This window comes from Caloenas nicobarica, chromosome 23, assembly GCF_036013445.1.
Source record: "Caloenas nicobarica isolate bCalNic1 chromosome 23, bCalNic1.hap1, whole genome shotgun sequence".
NCBI lineage: Eukaryota > Metazoa > Chordata > Aves > Columbiformes > Columbidae > Caloenas > Caloenas nicobarica.
Window position 1 is genome coordinate 901,180 of NC_088267.1, and position 21,334 is coordinate 922,513.

At 41.5% G+C, this 21,334-nt stretch overlaps 1 protein-coding gene across 4 annotated transcripts in view; it reads right to left on the bottom strand.

Moving 5' to 3' along the window:
- The window catches only part of LOC135997744 (lethal(3)malignant brain tumor-like protein 3), a 42,500-nt gene that overhangs the window by 18,740 nt on the left and 2,426 nt on the right, over positions 1–21,334 (bottom strand). The window contains exons 1-11 of one of the 4 annotated variants that reach the window (XM_065650589.1): positions 12,360–12,436; positions 9,921–10,029; positions 9,239–9,410; positions 7,883–7,940; positions 6,746–6,834; positions 5,406–5,510; positions 4,641–4,776; positions 4,051–4,142; positions 3,063–3,214; positions 1,737–1,813; positions 241–326 (exon numbers count right to left, since the gene is read on the bottom strand). In XM_065650589.1, the coding sequence (XP_065506661.1) occupies positions 241–326; positions 1,737–1,813; positions 3,063–3,214; positions 4,051–4,142; positions 4,641–4,776; positions 5,406–5,510; positions 6,746–6,834; positions 7,883–7,940; positions 9,239–9,410; positions 9,921–9,982 (1,029 nt within the window). In that variant the 5' untranslated portion in view covers positions 9,983–10,029; positions 12,360–12,436. Of the gene's footprint in view, positions 1–240; positions 327–1,736; positions 1,814–3,062; positions 3,215–4,050; positions 4,143–4,640; positions 4,777–5,405; positions 5,511–6,745; positions 6,835–7,882; positions 7,941–8,322; positions 8,459–9,238; positions 9,411–9,920; positions 10,030–12,359; positions 12,437–21,334 lie in introns of those variants that run through there. The other 3 variants (XM_065650590.1, XM_065650592.1, XM_065650593.1) reach the window with 3 other exon arrangements.

A 21,334-nucleotide genomic window follows, 5' to 3' on the forward strand; every position in this document is an offset into this window, starting at 1 on the left:
AACCATCTTGAGATTTAGTCTGCAGGATGATCTTAGTCCAATCTTGTAGTCTGCTGTGTGTTTTGTTTTAGCAGCAGCGAGAGACGATCTTAAACTAAGGCTCAAAGTAAAAAACCCAGTTTTACCCTCTTGGCACAAACATGGTGAACCACCATCAAATAAAGCATCTAGCAAGAAAGAGCAGATAATAGCAGCTTCTCCCGCCCTCCTGATCAAGGACAATCAAAGAGATTCACCAACCAGTTTGAATGCTCTTGCTGGGGCTGCCTGGGAATTAGTTTCTTCCAAGTATTTCTCCCAAGAGAAGGCTTTGGAATCCTTGTATCCTGAAAAAAACCCCAGAGAATTAACACTTAAGTAAGAAAACCCCACATTTATTGTTACAAACAACACAAAAGCAGCTATGTAATACATGGCAGTTATGCTAATTTAGCACTTAACAATGGGCAGCGCTGGAAAGCGGTCTGTTTATTCATACCCACCACTGGCAGCACCACGAGTTTCCCTGGCTTCTACCCAGGGCTTTAACCCCGACCTGAAAAACCTGAGGGGTTCCCTTCTGTACAGCTTAATCAGCTCTTATTCTCGAGAGAAAGCTGCCAATTAAGAGCTAGTCAGAGGATTCTGTGATGTGCGATGGCATCACTAAATCAATCTCCTGTTTTATTAACTATTCTATGTGTGTCTCCGAGACTGCAGAAACTTCTCTTTTCCTGCTACCTACTCACCCATTGCTGAGTAAAACCAGCAGTCTGAAGATAAAAGGCTCCATTGCCATTACCATCATCTCAGACACCTACATGGGTGCGCTACTCTAACAACAACAGGATGTCTCTGGTAGCTACATTTAAGAAACTCCTCTATTTTTTCCCCTTCCTATTTCAGTATTTTTTAACCTCAGTATCATTTCCTTTTGGCAGGAGGGTGCAATGACTAAATGCATAGGACAGTCTGCAAATTGCTACATGTACACCTCTCAGCAGAGAAATCAGAACTGAGTGCAGATTGTGCCAGGGGCACGGGTAAACCGTGAGATGATGTGACCCCCACAGCCTTGTTGCACGTTCCAGGAGCAGGATCAGATGTGGTGTTGCTGAAAAATGAGCACTTACAAGCCCTTCTGCATCTGCAGCAAAGGCACAGAGGCTGATTCCTCCGGTGCTGAGGGATCTTGTAGTGCTGCCCACTCTGCTAAACCTGGTACGCAGTAATTACAGAAATTCTTGCTCCAGGGCTGTCAATCTAGCAAACAGCAGACATAATTTTTAAATTTTTGTTATTTTTAAGGTGGATGAGCACTTCCAAGGCCTGAAAACAACACTGATTTTCCTGTAGGCTCTTGTCTCTTTTCATCTGCCAACATTCTCTTAATTTACTGAATTCCAGTGCAGCAGAGATGTGGCTTCAGTTACTCTTTGATTTCCAGAAATTCCATCTTATCTATGAAACTAAGATACTGATTCCTCTTCATCCCAGATCACCTTAAAGGAAATGTTGCAAATGCTTCAAAGTTCTTTCCCTTCTGAAATCAAATTCAATTACAAATTACCAAACCCCGTTGGATTTTTTGAAAGAGCTGTGAAACAAAACACAACACAGTGGCACAAAGTATGAACAATAATATTTTTCAGTCAGTAAGGAGTACAGAATGGAAACCGTAACTTGCAAATACGTAATTAAGTGGAAGATAAAGCTTGCAGGTTTTTTGACTGATATAAGTCTCACTTTCAACATACCAGGTGGTGTTGTCAGTGGGGTTCCAGTTTCTTGGCAGTAGCCAACAGGACGAATATACGGGCTGCTCGCTTCACACCTGAATCAAAGAGGGAAAGTTGGCACCAGTGAATATTAAAGCGAAAAGAAAAGCAGAATTTCAAATGTTGATACGCCTTTGCTGGGTTAGCAGATGCTTTCAGTGGGTGTGATCATGGTATAGAAGACAAGCATTACCTCGGTAGAATTTCTAACGCCAAGTTTTCAAGGCATTCAAGCTGCCCCAAATGAGACAGAAATACAGAGAATAATGTCTGGTGCTTTAAAAAAACACCACAAAGACCCCACACATGGACCATACCAACCACAGCTCAGCCTGGATCATCCAACCTAAAATGCAAAGGAAGCAAAGAAACAAAAAACAAACTGTTGTCCCAAACTAAAACATCATTACTGTGGACGAACGGGAAATTAATTTTAAGGTCTTTGCCAAGAACTGCACGTTATCCACTAATTCTGGCTGAAACCTACTGGTAGCTTGTCTGGCTCCCAATTTTACTGCAAGTTTAGATCTTTTGAGTCCCGAAGGAGGCGACAGGTCAATGTGAGACAGCCCCTTTTGTCACATCTGCTCTGAGGAAGGGACCAAAGCAGCCTTTCAGATCTAGGAAAAAACCTGAGTGTTTTCAGCCAAGCTCTACTTCAAAGCTTTGTTTGCTTGCGTTTCCCATTAAAATTTCCAAATTCCAAATGAAACACAGCATGAAAACAAAGGTTCATGGGCTAAGACGGTAAAGGAACGAGATCTAAAGTCCTGCAAATGGCAACACTGGTCTTACAAAGCTCTGCATGACGTATTTATGGCAAAGAAAGAAAAGACCAACTTGCCACCAAACAGATGCCTGTGCTTAAAAAAACAAACAAGAGAAGATGGGGGATAGGACACAGAATACTGATCAAATCAGTGCTATTTTGATAAGCATGTGCCTTGTGTTGCTTTCACAGACAAATTCAAAGAACGTTGCTCTATTTATGTAGGTTGGGTAACATGAACATTCCCTGACCTGACCCAAGCTGCATCACCTCGAACACTTCTTACCTCGAATGCTTCACGGGGAGTTCAAGGTAACCCCATGGGTTTTGGCCTGACAAGCACTCAAACAACAGGGGAAGCTACTAGGCAACTGGCACTTTGTAAAAACCCAAATTAATAATTCAGATCCTTGAAAACTGATTTAAAATCCCAACTTCAGTGACGACATTTAAAATATTAGATATTACCCTTACTGGAAAAGGAAAATAAACCCCAGTCTATTTGCAGATATATATTAGACATAGAATCTCTTTACCAGTAGTCGTAACTCTCATCCCAGTTATCGAAATGAATCAGCAGGCGGTTATCCACCATGTCTGTGATGGTTGCAACACACAACAGCGATGGATTCTTCTTGTCCACGGCCTCTAGTTTCATTCCCAGACGAAAACCAGAGGGTGTGACAGGCTGGGGAACAGAACATCAGGAAAGGGAAATCAGCCACGTTCTAGGTCAGGCCATTTCAATTACCCTTATAAACTCATTAAGAAATGAGGTTGTAATCCTGAAACCTACTGCCCAAACCACACTATAGTTACTAGCAAGAGGTCTACAGACAAGATTTCCACATGTTCTGGCAATGATTGTTACTATTTCTAAAAGAGAGCTGAAAATTGCAGGTCCGGCCTTAGCAATGGAAAAGTTAGAGAGTTTTCAAGGAAAATAGGTGACTCAGTCAGAAGCAGAGCTGCACAGTTGGGCCCTGATCCTCCTGAAGTCCAAGTCAAATCCACCAGACCATGACACGAAACGGGAGTGAGTGTTATACAGGAACTGAGGGTAACAATCAAAAAAAACCAACAGTGGGTGAAGGAGGAAAAATGCTCAAGATCCATTGCCTCTTAATGAATCCCATGGTGCACACGAGTGTGCTGCTGGAAACCAGAAATTATTTTGGAAATCATTAAATTAGAGGAGAAGTGACACAAATATCTTGACTGTAGGGACATAGCAAAACACTGTTGCAATATATTTAATAAATGGGAGAGTAAATCTTTTCCTCCAGTATTAAGGAGAAAGGGAAATACAAATTCTCTCTCTGAAAAGCCAGTGACTGGGAGAAGGACGAGAAATTGTACTCGTTTCCATCTTAAAAATAAATCACAGCAGGAAATAGCTTGCAGTGGATTGTACCATGGCTGTACCTCTGACATGGGCATATTAAAAACACGTAAATATTCTGGTCAAAACTCACTTAGCATCAGACCTATTTCAAACATTTTGTACTCAATATCACCACTTACAGTGCTGAGGGTCTTAAAAAGGCTTTTTGGAGCTGCTTGAGCTTTGCAATTCTTCAAATAGGAAGTCCAATTAAATTCTCCTTCCTTGAAACCTAGCAAGAGAGATAAAAAGATTGTTTTACACAGCCCCATTACATTCAGATTGGTTTTTCAGAAATTGAAATTACCTGGGAAGAATATGAACTTTGCATGATAACTGCCCTTCTACAGTCTTCAGGGGTTATACACTTCAGCTAAAACACCTCTCTCTTTTTCAGTATAATGCCCAATCATTAATCTCAACCTTGAAATGTTTCTAGGAAATTGAACGCAGACAAGAAGCAAATTCTGAACCCCAGAGAGACTCCTTGCTTTAAATGCTCATCCAATAAAAAGTTTCTAATTTGACTAACAACGTCAATCTTTGGGAATATCAAAAGGAAGCTGTTTTGTCCTTTGGTGATTCGCTGTCTTAGTTGCACTTCTTCCCTTGAAGCCTCTCATAGTTTCACAATGAAATCCAACTAAAAATGAAACATGCAGAGCCAGGACAACTAGTTCTTAGTAGAATTTATGGTTTCTTGTACACCATTCTATTTTTTTTCTCATACCTTTAGGAGGGAGCAGCTTATGACCTGTTTTTTCACACCAGCCAACAGGATGGATGTCTGAGGAATCAGCATTAACCCAGAAGTCATAGCACTCTGGATAACCGTCAAAGTGCAATCGCATTCTGTACCCTTGGACCTATAATGAGGGGAGCTGTGATTATCATAAAGGGTTATGAAAAAGCTAAAGTAAAACACCAATTAAACACTCCCTCAATATTTAGATTTCTAGAAAAAAGTAAATATAAGATCTCATTTATTTCTCAAAAGTCTAGTGTTATTTTTCCTCATTTATGTCTCCCAGTTTCCACGCTCCTCTTTCCTCAACAGCTGAAAATAGAACTGGTCAGTGTAACTTCCCTGGCCTCCTATTCCATACTCAGGACATATTACTGTGTGGCAATATCTGGAGGGCTTTTACGTCTGTACCAGATCAACACAGATTTCACATAACTGAAGGAGCATAAAAGCATTTTGACTTGCTTATATTTACTAATTCTTAGGGCCTAATTGCACTGTTCTTTTTCATATTTGTTCATTGCATGCAATTAATAGGTTTACTATTGTGAGTTACAATTGCAAAAATCTGACAGTAGGATTTCAGGCATAGAGGCTTAACTATGTAACACTATTCCTTCAGCATCACCTTGAACTCCTCCTAACCATTAATTCATTGAAGTGCTATTATTCTTGTGTTTCTACCTTTTACTGAAAAATATCTTAAATGTACACGGGACTTTTGGAATCAAAACTGGGAAGAGCAACTACCTCAGCCACTGTGAGAACACAAAACCGAGATGGGTGTTCAGGATCCAGCCCTTCTAATTTCATTCCAACTTTAAATCCATTTCGGCCTTGTGGGAATGATTGATACTGTGAAGGGGGGAAGAAGGAAACATTTGTTTTTAATTCCTGAAGACAAAAATCTATTGCAGAGCAGTCATCAGATATACCTAAGGCTTCGAATTTTCAGCTCAGAGAAGAAAATTCTACCACCAAATGATTGCTGCTTTAATAGACAGGTACAGAGATCAATAATGACATGATCACCACATTTCAGATTTACTTGTTATTCTAATTAATCTCTCAAAAACATTGAACCATGAGCCTGTTGCAATTAGCTATGACAAAATCTTTCAGCAGATGCAGAAATGAGCTCTATTTGAAGACAAAAGCATCCCCTCGGCGGCCCAGTGTCAGAGGGCTGGCAGAACTGGAGCCAGTAATGCTAAAATCCCTTTGCCTGCGTCAGCACGAGGTCAGCAGTCCAGGCTTTCCCAAAAGGCAACTTCTCATCTTCAAGCGGTAAAAGGGACATGGCGTGTTTGATGTGGAACCCATTTACAGCCATTCCAGAGCACATTTGTGTTTTTCATTTGTTTGCAGCCTTAACCCAAATTAAACCTTTGGAGTAGAGTTAAAGGCTTAAGAAGAAATGTGAAGTGGAATTGCAAGCGGCTCATTGCACCCACTGCAGTTTCCTGACTCCTCATTGCACTCTGCAGGGTGCCAACAGCCCTTGGCTTGGCGAGCTGAACTTTTCATGTGGGCTGGTGCTCTGGAGCGCAGAAGCAGCTTCACTGAGGCCAAACTCATCCTTTCCCACCTTCAGACCATGAATGAACACACCTTCCACCCTCCCTCCTAACGGCCGCTTCTGACCAAGACAACCCACACCATTCAGAGTTAACTGAGCTGCAGTTTCCTCCAAGGAATGGCTAGATGGGGTGTTGTACAACCACAGACAAAGCACAGGACATACGAAAGACATTACACTGTCCCTCTCCAATGTTATTTGCACACTGCCTCACAGCCCGTTTATCCAGAGCTACCCAAAGCAGTCTGACACAGTCACTGTTTATTTGTGAGTGAGATTCAACCAGCATTTTTTACACCCCGCTTTGGGATGAGACTCACAGGGCAGACGTTTGTTTCCACAGTGCTTCGGGGCTGGAAACAAAACCGTGGGGGTTTTACTGCCTGTTTGCACTGAAACAACTCATAAAATAACCGCTAGCTTGAGGGCAGTCTCCAGTCCTACCTCCACTGAGTAACTCTGGGATGTTGCCTGAGAAAAACATAGCAAAAGAGTTGAAAAAGCTGCCAACCTCTCTGAACAGTTTGAGGGGAACAGCTGGCATCCGTTCCTCTTCTAAGTAGGAAACCCAGTTCCATACCTTCTTCTTTCCAGGAACAACTAAGCAATCAAAAACAAAGAGAAAAATGAATGTTTTTCTCAGCTACCTCCCACTCTGCCCTCTCCTTCTCCTCCCACGTACAGGCCAGAGCTGTTTTGCTGTTGTACCCCAAGGGAGGCAGTGTTACCCAACTTTTGAGAAAAGCTATGAATCCCTGCTCATTTCTCATTAAATTATATATATATATATATATATATATATATATATATATATAAAAATCACAGGTCAAATTAATTGTGGCACCCAGATTGCGGGCAAGCTGCCCATCAAAAGGTGCCACTGTAAATATGGATGAGAGATCATAATTTAAAATTGTGGAAAATGATTCCTTCTCCTGATATTTCACAGAGGAATAAGGGGTTAGATATAAACTAAAAGACAGCACAAAGAGGCATACAACTGCAGCTGAAATAAACCTAAAATAAAACAAATGAAAGACCAAGTGAATTTTTGTTCAGTCACAAAGTTGTTTTTATATATACATATACACACACATATATTTATAAGCTGCTAATACCACAATGCATCTACTAGAGAGGCAGCTACCAGCACACAAACAATGAAAACAACGTGGGCAGGTGCTTGGATTCATTCTAGTAGGACCATGTTTTTAAATGCATATTAAAAATCTCCCCCCAGTTTATATACACTAATTCCTTTAAAGCATATAATAAATTTAACCCATAGGCTATAATCAATCACATGTTGTTTACAACTTATTTTCTATTTAGCATTTGTAGTCTGGGGCTATGAAGCTCTCCAAAGTCAATGGAAAAAAGGTTTTTATTGGCTTCAGTGAGCTTTAGATCAGGCTGTCTCCTTCTAGATCCCCTACACTGTGCCCATCACGCAGGCAAATCTCATATATTCTTGCTAATATATTTCATAAGACTGACTGTGGTATGAGGGTTATGGACCTACTAAGCTATTTTGAATGTGAAATGAGCTCTACTGTCCTTTCCTCTTCTCTTTACTATTATTCATTTTATAATAGCTAGTAAAAAAATCTATAAACATTAAAGAAAAGAGACTATGAGCTTAGCTCACCTTGTTTTATTGGTTTAGTGTTTCTGCGGCTTTTCATATTATTTGATTTATTCTTCTCCTAGACACAGATATGTTAAAAAAAAGTTTAGCAATATTGGTTTTTTCCTCCCTCTTTGATCATCTCACAATGCAGGTACAATAAGGATGTAACAAGTAACTAACAGGACTATTAGCTAGCATTATTTTCTTGTGAATAACCCTGCAAGAAACATGCTACTAAAGTTCATTTAAATGTGGCTACTGAAAAGCAGCATGGGCCCAAAATCTCCATTACAATCCACAGGATTTGCTTTCTGCAGTGCAGGATTTACTGCCCACGTCAGCAACATTACTGTAATGCTCCATTTTCCTTTCAGAGGTTCTTATGTCCATCTATGCCAGGGAATGGATACAGAAAAAAAATCAGTTATGAAGGCCTGATAGAAGCTTCAAGTAACTACCATCATAGATGAACAGTCCGGAAAATGCGGCCTCCCTGTGTGACAGTCCCAGCCAGAGCGCCATTCACATTTCTTCTGTGTGGATTTCAAACTCATGTTTAATTCACCCAGGGTTGTCATTTCTCACCAAAAAGGGCAAAATCTGAAATGCAAAGCTGCCTGCCAAACATGGCCCACAAGAGACGGGGGGCAGAGGAGGAGGAGAAGTGGGAAGAGACAGAATGGGAGGACTTCTGAAAATTTACATACTTCAAAACATCTTCTGCACATCACAGAGAAAAGCTGAGCAACAAGATGAGTTAAACTGTTCATGACATCAAAAGTTTCAGCTTGCACTACCAACAAACACCTACCCCGGCATCTCTGCGCTACAAAAGCACGTGCAACAGGGCACAGGTTTGCACAAAGAAAAGTCCCTGACGGGTGTAAGATGCTTAATGAAAGTTAAGAAAAGATGAGGTCAGGGCTGAGGAACTTGTATTCATCTGCCATTAACACAGGTCTCTAGTACTGCAGAGAGTGTACATGCAAGTACCTATTAATAATAAAAAGCAATCGAACTCTGTGGTTTGACACTAATCTTCAATATCATATAATAGTACTTGACTGTAGTTAGATCAAGTATTTTTGGAGGTGTGTTTTGATTACTGTGAAACACACTTGGTGCGCAGGGCTATGGCTACAACTCAAGAGCTAGAGCCTGAAATCTTGACTTTACGCGAGCTGCTCACCCTTCTGACTCCTCAGACTCCAGATATGCTCATTACTGATGTAAATCAGGATCAGACCCAGACTATTCTCATGGCTAAGGAACAACCTCCCTCAGCTCCGTTTGCATTGCACAGTGAAATCTGAGACACAGAGTTGTCCCTGCTCTTCACAGTAGTCTAAAGAAAATACATGCGGCCTCATTTACCTCATCCTCATCTGCGTTTTCCTCATCATCCTCGGACTCCAGCAGCAGTCTTCTCTTCCTTCGGAGACGTTTGACAGGTCTGTGAGCCTCATTCACCTGACAGCCACTGCTGGTATTAAGATTTCTACTATTTCCCCTGTTTCTGCAATCATCTGGAATGTCTCTTGTATCACTAAACATCCAAAATTGAAAACAAAACCAAATTAAAAGTGCAACAATCCTCCTGCAGTATACCCCGTGTCTCTGCACCTCTTCAGGAGAGTGAGGATGCCTGGGCTGAGAACCTAAAGAAGCGAATCAGATTTGGCAGACATTTATCTTTTAAAAGCACTCCAAAGTACCAGCACAGCTCTCACCAACAGAGCAGCACGGGAGGGTTTTTAATTTTGCCTTTTTACAACTCTACAGGAAATTAAGACATCATCCTTATCTGTAGGATGGGGAACTAAGGCATCAAGCACACAACCAGCATTTCTGCAGGCTGGGAAGAGAAACGAGGACCGAGCTCTGGAGAGGAGCTTTGTTGGGTGTGGGAGCCTCACAGGTACCGGGGTGGTCACCGACAGAGCTGCGCAGGTAATGTGTACTCTTGAGTTCTACTCACAGCAACACTTCTCTTTAACACAATGTTCTCTTTAAATGTTTTTAAACACAGATCAGGAAGAATCTGGGGTTTCTTTACCTGTCCCTGTGCTGCTGGGAGCCTGTCTGAGTACCGAACTTGCCATTCTCAAAACAATCCATGTGCTTACAGGTTTGGAAATCGGAGCAGGGCACGTTGTCTCTGGGCACTGCAGAAGCAAAGATAAAGACAGCTCTTCAATTAAGATGCTAAAACTTTGTAAACACCTTTCATGCCATCAGTTCTGTCAAAGTCCTTTATAAACTTTCATTAAGTGAGCCTCAGTATCCTATAGTGAGGGAAGTAATTATTATCTGTGCACCGGCACATGGAGCATACCACCTCATTAAAGAAAAACCTTTTATCTATAATATTTTCATTTCAGAGAAACCCTGCCTCCTGTGAAAGTGATAAAGGGGAATATAATCTCAAGGCTACGATCAGGACACAATGACAAATCTTTTTATATTTCTTTATTCCTAGTAACCCTCTAACTTGAAAGACAAATGTCAAACAAGTCCATCTTGTTTGGATACTTCTAACAGTTGGTTAAGTTTTAAAAATTCAGCCTTTATATATACTTTGTGCATATGAAAATCCTTCCCAGGCAGCCTCTAAAAATAGTACATTATTGATGGGAGAATAGAAACAATTATTTCTATATCTAGCAAGGGATATATATCAATCTTTCATCTGCGTAAAAGCATGAAAATGTAAGGAATAACTCCAATATATCATTTATGTTTACTTGCTCATGTGATTTGAGTTCTTCCTAGTGCAAATTAATTTATCTTTAATATTTTAACAAAACAAAATTGCAGTGGTCCTCATTACCAGGCACCTACACTATCCCAATGTACAATTGCTCAAGTAACCTCACATGCAAATTGTGCAGGGGGGCTCCTACATATACATCATTCCTATTCTGCATTTAGTGGCACCGTTTGTGTGTGCTGGTTCGATCAACCCATTTTTGAATGCCTCATTAAACACTTTAAAAGAAAAAAAAAAGAAAAAAAACCCCCACACCACATCGTGCAATCCAGAATGCTGAGATATGAGTCACTCTCCTTTTTGTTTAAAGCCATTTTCATAGTCTCCTTAGCAGTACTTGTACTTGTTCTGCTAAGACGACCGACATTTTTCATTTATATTTGATTGCTCCCTATAGCCCAATGTGGCTGCGAGATGGTGCTGGCTGGAGCTGGGCGGATGGGCTGCCTATGCGCAGAGAACACACACGCCTGCACCTACCACAACTTAAATCCTCTCCCTGTGCCGTTGGGACCAATGATTCCAGGCATGGAAAAGACAAAACAGAGAAAACTTGTAAGAACCGAGAGTGCTGGAAGAGCTCTGCTCAATGAGGTGTCCCACTGATCTATGGGATGCACTCGGACTAAAAGGGTGTGAAGAATTTTAGTGCGGAGGTGTCCATGTAAGAGCCGGTTCTTTGCCTGATGGATTGAAATCTCCTCAGCTTGTGCAGACGAGGAGAATGACCCAAAATCAGCAGGAGCGTAAGCGAATGCCTGTAAGTGTAAGCGAATCCACACCACAGAGCTTACAATGAAGTTTGAGATGAGACAAGTGGGCAGGGAAAGCAGGTCCAAGGCATTCCTACCCGAAAACAGAAATAGTTCCACCAAAATCCTGGGGAAGCCAACTGACAGATGCTTGTCCAGGCAGGCAACGAGAGATTGTTCTCTTCCCAAAGAAGAAATGCAAGAGCTCAGAGGTCAACATATAAATATTCTGGTTTAAGCAACTGGTTTCTGGATAAACAGAGTAAGAACAGGTCTACAAAGAACTGAGATATTTTTGTCCATTACATCGATGTGCGTGTCCAGTAACATGCTTGTATTATCCTGTTAAAACTCAGTTTTTCCCTAATTTTAGTTACAGTAGCCTCGGAAACCTCAAAAGTCTTGTGGCCAACAGTGTGTCTCTTGTCGTGAGCCTGGTTAGAGAAGACTCTCATAGACGTTCTTGCAAAGGTAACCAAAGCTACTGGGGGTTCATCCTGAGACCATTCTGGTCTCAAGGCCCCAGAACAGGCAGTTTAGTTTAATACAGACTCAGACTTAATCGCTGTCATGACAAGTACATCACCCGTGTTAGGGAGAGACATTGATGTTGCTGCTGATCTTGGAAAGAAGGGGCTCTAGCTCCCGAGAATCACCACTGAAAGAGATCCCAGGAGTTCGACCTCAGCATGAGAGGGATGTTTGACTACATGGACCAACCTAGCCCAAAACGTTTATATAACCACACTTACTTTCCACAAAGGAGAGCACAATGCATGCTCCAGGTACTGTTATGACTACACACTAATTACATTCACTCTAAATACGCCTAAAATATTCCAAATAAGACAGTGACTCACTCTACACCCTGCGCCAGGGAGCACCCCGCTACTGAAATATGCATTTCAGTTAGACCTGTTTCTAGAAGCTTTTGCAGAAAACTGTATATTCTCTTCCACAGCAAAAAGCTCACCTTCCAAATCAGCACTTGAGGCAGCAGAAACGTTGACAGCAGCAGGAGCGAAGCTGGTTGGGTTGGCATTTACTGCTGAGGCTGAAAGAGTTTTTATGGTTTCTGCTTCTACTTCAGTAAGGATTTCTAGCAGCCCAAACTCATTTAAACGGAACTGCAGGTAACAGAAGAAAGAAAGCAAATAAGCAGTAGTAAAAGGGCTAAGAAGGGAGACAGGGAGGAATGGAATCCCCTGAAGAGCAACTACGTATGGGACAAAATGGCTCTATGTACATTAAAAAAACAACAGTGAGAAACACCCAACATAACTCCTCCTCAAAATGCCACCAACGGGCCCCAAAAAAACCCCAATGATGCATTTTGCCAAGGAAAGAAAGCAATGTTGATTCTACCTGCTTTGGATGTGCTCTCCTCATAAACCTCAGACCTCTGATGAATACATCAGCTGCTGGGGCTGGTGACCCTCTGAGGGAGGATCTGCCAGCACAGCCACCCTCTGCTCCAGCTGCCCACCAGCCCTGCACACACACTGACGGTCCCACTACCGGCCACGAGTAACTTCAGATGCAGAAGAAAACCCTCTAGACACGCAGCCCAGCGAAGTGTTCACACCGTGGGGTAGCTACGGAAAAGGAATGATATGTGGCAGACTTCAGAGATTCTTACCTTTTTTAACTTAAAAAATTTCTTAGGCTATGTAGGAACACTTCATTGGTGCAGGTAAAATTATTGAAGCATGCCAAATAGTGTCAACATGCATCTTCTATTAGTCCCCAATGGCAATTGAGCACCAAAAAAAAAAAAAAAAAAAAAAAAAAAAAAAAAAAAAAATCACCTTTCTGATAAGCAAATAGCTCTAAAGGTTACTCACTCCTTGATCTGCCTTACTGTCTGCAACATGGAGCTACTGAACTCCAGAATGAGACAAACAAGTCAAAGGTGGGTTGCATTTGCAAGCTCTGCTCCAAAGCTTTTATTCGTAGTGCTTTATTAGTCTGAGATCTTTCCTCAGCCATCCGCTCTTTGCTCAAACCTGCTAACCTCAGTTTAAAAGCGCTTGCTCCAGCCCTGCAGCAAGGGCTCCTCTCCCTCTGCTCCTGCGTTGCTTCCTGGGCTCAGGACCCTGCCTCCAGTGCCCCATCAAAGCTGCAGCCCCAATATTCTTCCCTCACTTCCCTTCTTTTTGATCCGAAGCCCACATTTCTTAAAGCTTCAAAGACGCTGGACTTGCTTCTCAAAAGCTCACTTCTTCCTCTGCAGCACCGAAGAGACAAAGCATAATTTTAATTCCAGCACAAAGAAAAACAACCCATTTCAAAGAAAGGAGGATCCTGGGTGCACTGAGTTTTCTGCAGGAGACTGTCCAGTTTAGACAAGAAACCTGTTGATTTGCTCCAACGCTAGAAGAGCAGCAGCACCAGGGAGCAGGTCCCGGGGGCTCCTTGCCACGGCTGATGAGGACGGCTCAGCGTCACGGGCTGGCACATGGAAGGAGGATCGCCAGAGCTCCACGTGCCACGAGGCGGCAGAGCTGGAGGTGGGGAAGGTGCCCGTGTCATTTTGTGGTAGCAGATGAGTCCCTGGGGTAGAGACACTTCTGTGTATAAATTAGCAGCTCTGATTCAGCCCAAAGCAGGGAAAACAGCAGGCTGTCATCTCCTCCCTTAGTCATTTGATAGCGCACCTACCGCCACACAAACTGGTGGGGCTCAGCTCCCAGAAAACAGAAGTTTGCATTAGAAAAAACAATGAGTGTCTTTATTAACAGCCTCAGATCTGATGCTGAAGACTGGCCGACCCATGGAGGCAATCTCTAGTCACATCCCGAGGCTATTCAAAGCAATATCCCGTATTCCCAAATTCTGGAAATGCATAACTGTGCTGCCATGAGGACTGCATCTTCCTTTACACAAAGGGGTTCAATACATCGTGTTTGCTAATATGAAATCCACACAAACCCTCCAGAAACAATCTGTTCTTCCTGAGAATTTTTTTTAAAGGGAATTAAGGAAACATTATGCATGCAAGAATTGGAATGTAGCAGGAAGAGAAAGGAAAAAAGATTAAACAGCAAAGGCCAAAAAAAAAGAAAAAAAGAAAAAAAAAAGAAGCATTTGGGATTTCTGCAGAAAGAAATGTTTCTGGCATCTTAAGAATGAAGTGGCTTCCTGTGCAGTGAGTTGTCATGTTCCAGCTAAACATTTCTACAACACTCGCTGTGGTACTCAGTGCTCTTACTGTTGAACATCTAATATAAAATAATACAATATTATATGGTGTCTATCAGTCTAATAAATAACATGTTGCTTTGTTGATTCTCTACTATTATGAGGAATCAGTAACAGTGATGTTGTTTCTGCAAAGGAACTCTACTGCTGGTTAAGAGAAAACCTGTGGCAATACTTTGCTATGCTCTTTTAAGAAGCAAAAGCATAATGACTTTGATTAAACAAAGGGTAAAAGTTAGGCCACTGCAAAATAATCATCCACAGGACCTCTTAGAAACTCAGTGAACCCAGTTCCCTGCCAGTTTTATGGGAGTGTAAACCACTGAAGGTGAGGGTCCTGATTCTGAACGCCTGATGTGATACCAACAATTCGATTTTTCAGAGCTCTCGAGTCCCTTCAGCTCCAATTTATTTCACTTGAAATTGATCTTCCCTCTCCCCATCCCGAGATTCAGAACTCGCAGCCTCGAGGACAATATTTTATATTCATTTTCAGCCATCAGAAGCGCAACCAAACTCAAATAACAGCTGAAGGTAATTTGGGAAACAGTCAAGAGACACTCACCCTCCTCTAACACAGAACACCACAGTTGTGACCATCAGATCTTATTTTGTCACTATCATGAATACATAAGATCCAGACAGCTCTCAAAGGTGCAAAAAAGAACCACTGATGTGAAAAGAACCTAAAGACTCAATCCAACAAAATGAGAAAATTTGTCTTTCAGAGAAAATGCCTTTCTCTTGCTGGGCTGAAATTAACGGGATTTCTTGCCCGAGTACATTGTACGGACATTACTGAGGACGATTGGGCCCATAACTTCTATCAGCAGAAAACAATTACTGAAATTACTTCCTGCCTTTAGAAATCAATTGAGCAAGAAAGGACAAGGAGAAAGGGAGTATCACCAGGCTTCCAGAAACATTACTGAAATTTCACCACTTCCTCGCTAACGTCAACCCCGTCATTTAGAACGAAGTGTTTTTTCTCTGCACAACTTTGATTTGCAAACTACGGAATATATTGCAAATATTCTGTGCTGCCAAAGGCACGGCAGCCCCTCGTGTATTGTGTTCCTTGGTTTCTTACTTGTATGTTGCTACCAGGCAAGGTACCAATGCCGTCTTTCCAGTGTAAGGCACTCAATATATCGCAGTCTGCTGCCGGGATGCTGATGATTCTCTCCGAGACATTCTGTTCCATCTTTCTGCTTAGTCTTTGGGCTCTTTATTTAATTTTAAGAAAGAAAACTAGGGTGTGAAAACAAAACAAAACAAAACACAAGAGGCACAGAATAAACAGGCCTGTTGCTTACATTTCACAAAGGGCTTTCAGAGCAAAACTAGTTTCAAAGGATTGGAAAAAAATGTAAAACTTGCATTTTGCTCACGACACTTAAATATGAATAGAAAGTTAAGAGCATTAAGCATATGTGCAGTGTGAGGACTAAAAGATAAACTGGGAAGTTTTAACAGTTATGAAGTTTCTGCCAATTACAGTTCACAGGCAAGGTCCTGGATTCAGTAGGAGCTTAGGTCCAGATCTGAGGAGGATCTAAAATTACGGAAACACAAGTACAGAGGTAGATGCACAAACTCATATACTATAGACGAGTCTGTACAACATGGGGGGGAGCAGCAGCATCTCACAGCTGCCACCAGGTCCCTCTAATGTGCAATAGCATCAAGGCTCTACACTAGAAATGCTTTAAAGCTCTTAAAATGCTTAAGCTCTTAAAATGCTATTGCTTTCACGTCCCAGCAAATAAACTAATGGGCTCCATTAGAAGACTCAACTAAAAGCCATGCTGCTACATGGGCTCCCTGTATCCCATTACTCACCTATTTTAGCAGTAGTTACTAAAAAAACCACTGACCATAAATTAACTGGATGTTCTTGTCCTTTAAATGTAACCTGAGTATTTTCAACTTATGAACATAACTGCTTAAAATAATTAAACAAAACCAATTCACAACCCTTCCTTGAACTGGCAGCTCTACTTATTTTTCCAGCGTGAGCAAACCCACTGATGTGAAGTTTGAAAAAGCAAAGCCCAAGGGACAGGTCTAACTGCAATCCTGTGGGAATGGGTCAAAACTGCCCAGCCTGGGGGTCTTTGCTCAGATATTTGGATGTTGGAGTTCAATAAGGTTGCCCTGAGCTCTGAACTCGGAGTAAGAGGAGGCACTGTCCAAGGACCATGTGCTCGATCTGCCTTCGGCAGATTGTTTCTCTCCTTGAGCATTGGGAAGTGCCTTAAGATAAGCGGCTGGGGCAGGTTTTTAACCGCTAAGTGCTTAAATTGGGGCAGCTAAACTCCGCTCCTGATGTGAAGCCTTCCACATGCTGGCCCTTCTACCCACAGGTTGAGTGTAAGTTTAATTCAGCCAAAGGCAAAACCACAGATCTGATGTAGGATAATTTCTGACGTTGAGCATTCCTGCAACTCTAATTCAAGCATCACAGCTCTTTATGATTATCTTATTCAGGTCAAAAGCAGGACAATACCAATTTGCAATACCAAATATCTTTGGGCATCACAATCTAAAAAGCAGGTCCTCATCCTTTCCCCATCAGCCCTTAAATATAGAATTCCAGCTACTTACAATCCTGCATATTGGTGAAGAATAGCAGCACAGAGGCCAGTGAGAGCGAGTTGGGGAGGGCGGGAAGGGAGCGACGCGGAGCAGCAGCCAAGCTGCAGCAGCGGTTCAGCTGCCACCGGTTTTAACCGAAAAGTGGGTGCAGGATCCGCAGCCGGTGTCTGTAGCTACACACTCAGAACAGATCCGCACCAGCACTGCGTGCCACGGCTGTATCCGTGAATCTGAATAAATAAGCCGTGCGTAGGGTGTTTTTGCACAACTGGAGCCAAAAGCCGGCCATACGTTAACATTTAATGTAGCCTTGCAAATCTATAAACACTCATTTGTAGCCAACATTTTTATGCCAGTTTCAGCAAGGGCTAAACCATCACTTTTTAGATGTTATTATTTGCATTCAGGCTTTAAAAATAGAGAAGCTCAGACACCAAGACTATGTAAAGAGCTCCCTCTGGGATGGGGGGTTTGGAAGATACTTGGAGAGAAGGAATTAAGCTGTAAAATTTATTTAAAACTGGGGCAGGAAAACTGTCAAAACTCACAATGTAGAAAATAACCTTATACTAACCAGAGAAGATCTGATACAATAATGGGCCTTTTTCATCTCTATATTTTATAAATCTAGTAAAACCCCTAGAAAAATGTAATAAAGAAATTACTTTCCTTATAATGTTCCCTATCAGTAGAATCTACAATAAAATCAAGATAGCCCAATAAAAGGAAGCAATCTATGCAATTAAGAAGACAGCAGAAACTAACTTGAAACATTTTGAAGAGCTGTCGCCAGGCACAAACGTTCCCCATTTGTCCCTATTTGTGATTGCTTTTCATCTTTAACATTTTAAGGCTCAAAAACATTAACGCAAAAGAAGATACAGCAAAACTAAGATGAGTCATTCAGTCCCAAGTCGCAGATTCAGATTTATGAAATGATAAATGACTGCCACGCTGGCAGAGATAATGGTTCATAATTAATATGCTACCACCCAGACCTCTGTGCTTTGTCTTTTGATAGGGAATCCATAGGCAGAGGAGGTCAAAAATACTCAGGTTTTGATCCTGTTTCTGTCGCTGAACCATTGTGCAGCCTTGGGAAGCTGCTTCATCATTAGTGTAAAAAAACCAGCTTTGGCTTTTAACATCCATCTTGTCTTAGTTATGAGACAAAAAAAACAAAAGGAAAAAAGGCACAAGTTCATACAAACAAATAAAAGTGTGAAGGTTAAATGGGTGTATGGGAGTTCACTGTACTTCTCTAGACACCATCAAACCTAATGGGAAGAGAAACATTTCAACAGAAATCCCATTTCAGATGCTGCCAGGTTGATTTCCAATTACATGAGGATTTCAGTATCTTGATATGAGACTAAATGTGAGAAACACAGCAGTGCAATAAACCCGAAGACCGTAAATCATGTAATACCACCCAAATTTGCAGCCCTTCTGGCTAAGTCTCCACATACCAGGAGGCAAAACTCCATTCAAGAAGCAGTTGGCATCAAGAAAACCATCTGACACTGTGCTGTTCTGGGAATAACCGACTTACAAACCACCGTTCTTCCCCGAAACCAAATAGGAAACCTAGCAAAGCCGGTCATTTAATTCAGTGTAATATATGTGCGCTCAAAGCGAGCTGGCATTCCGAACTCCACACATCCCCAGCTTCTTGTTCGATTTGGCAGCAGTGTCTAACACCAAATGCGTTAGATCTGCCAGTCGCTCTTATGACGTTAGCAGAGAACTGAACTGCAATTTAAACAGAAACAAACAAACAAAAAATTCATGACTTCTCGCAGGGCACAACTAATCTGGTCTCAGGAGCTGCTTTGAACACTTACCAGTTCAGACACAAAAATCATTTGCCTGTTCTTTGCTGTGATGATGACTGATGATACTTTACTCACCCATCAAAAGCGATTACTCACCTCGGGCAAGTAATATTTTGCAAGGCTGAACTAATACCATTACAAAAAAAAAAAAAACCAAAAAAACCCCACAACCTCACCTCCAGGAACCTCATCAGTCAGGGACTGAAATGAACTTTCAGATCCTGCAATGGAACTGTACCAGTGCCTCGAGAGAAAGTGTTAGTAGCCACCAGCAAGCATTCAACAGCAGGAAGAAGAGTTAAGTGCTTTCACTATCTATGGCAGTGAAGGAGAGAAAAAAAAAATATATATATATAAGGTTCAGAACTGAGGAATTCCAGGCTCCATCCATTTTACTTCCTATTAATTTTTGTTTTGCACACCCAGGGCCGTCTCCTCAGGGCCTGAGACTGTGACTCTACCAATCCCAGTCCCACCAGTATAACACTTGCACACACCAGTGAACGCCACCCAGTGCCACACCATAAAAACCATCAAATTCAGCAGCAGTGACCCAAAGCAGCCCCTACCCAGACACTCGAACTTTTGCTGTTTCTCAATCTGATCCGATTTCTACAGCAACAGATACAAGATGTAAATACTTTCCATCACCCGTAATCAGAACTGTTTTCACACAAAACTTAATGACCTGTAAGGAAGCTGTAAGATTTGAGATTCGAGATAAAGTCAGTTTTGCGACAACATCGAAATTGCAGTGCTGGGGGGAAAAAAGTGATTCTGCTAATGGAGAACTAGAAGTTCAGTCACACCACTGGCATGTTTAACTAAGACACAAAAAATTAATTTTGCAATAAAACATGCCCTTAAAGCGAAGTAGTTACTGAAAACAATCAAGAGCAGCATGTCATTACCCATGTTTTGTTGCCCTCCAACATTTACAGCATCTCTAGTGCCTGCATACTGGGTGTAGCTTCCCACAGACGTTTTAAAAGGATGTCGAAGCTGAAGCCACTTCACTACACTGTACTACATTTTCTGAATATTCATAATTTTCCAGGGAAAAACTTAAAGTTGGTTATCTAAACTCCGAATGACTGGTGTTAAGGGGACTAGTCTTAAACTCCATTACCACAAAGTTTTTCATGTGTCCTACTGACACCAACAAGTGTTCCACATTGAATAATGCATGTCAAGTATTTAGAAAGAAAAAAAAAAGTGCACAGAATTGACAAAGCAAGCTTAAAAAATACAATTAGGTGTAGGCTTGTCTTTCAGATCCATTTGGTTCTGCAGTCAAGAGACAGAACCAGCCAGAATGCCCATATTCTGTGTACATAATTGTGCAACAAAAATTGCAAAACAGGTTTTTCTTCTGGTATTTTGTTTTCTAAATAGCTTGGTAGAGCATGCAGTCAAATTGTTATTTCCAGATTTAGCGTTCCTACAGAATGAAGGAATTAAAGTAAAATCTGGTACAGATGGCCATGTAAAAACATCCAAACTTCTTTCAATTAAGCATCACATGCCTTCTTTGTGTTAAATACAATCAGAAACCGCAAAAATACCGCTGTCCCTGTTGCAGAAAAGGTTAGGTCAAAAATTAATCTTCTTAGAAAATCATCTGAGTCCGAAAAGTGAAGTGATTAGTCAAGGAACTAATTAAACAAAAACCCAGAGAAGTACTTTTTCAGATAATACCACAAAAAGCACAGCTTGCACACACATATAAGCCATTTCCCATCAGAAGTTCCAGCAAGTTCAGATGGATTGGTATCGCAGGCATGAAAGGTGAGTAGGGGAAGAAAACATGCAAATTTTGTGAGTGATATTGCTGTTATGCATCCAACACTGCACTTAAGTATAGCTTAGTCCTATTTGATTTCCTAAAGGATTTTGTACGCGCTTCAAGCTTCACCAAGAGCAAGTGCCCAGAACTCTACATCTTCTCTACTTTGACCACATCACCCAACTTTTCACCTTGAAAAGTTAGAACCCAAAGTTCCAGCTAGCTCTTTACAAAAAAACAAAAAACAAAAACCAAAGACACCTCACTCACAATCTACAGAGAAGCATCAACATTTTCCAAATATGATTTCTAAACATCTTGTGATTTATAAAACAAGGATAAACAAATGATCCCTTGGGCTCTGATACCCCTGTACCAGCTTTACTACGGTAAAAGTTACAAACCAGAGCTGACCCCCTCTGGGCATTTCCAAGGCAATTCCTTCTGTAAATTCCCTTGCACTATTTTCTCCCTGCTCCAAGGTTCTCGCCATTCATGTTGCAGCTTCTGGGGACACCATAAAGTAGC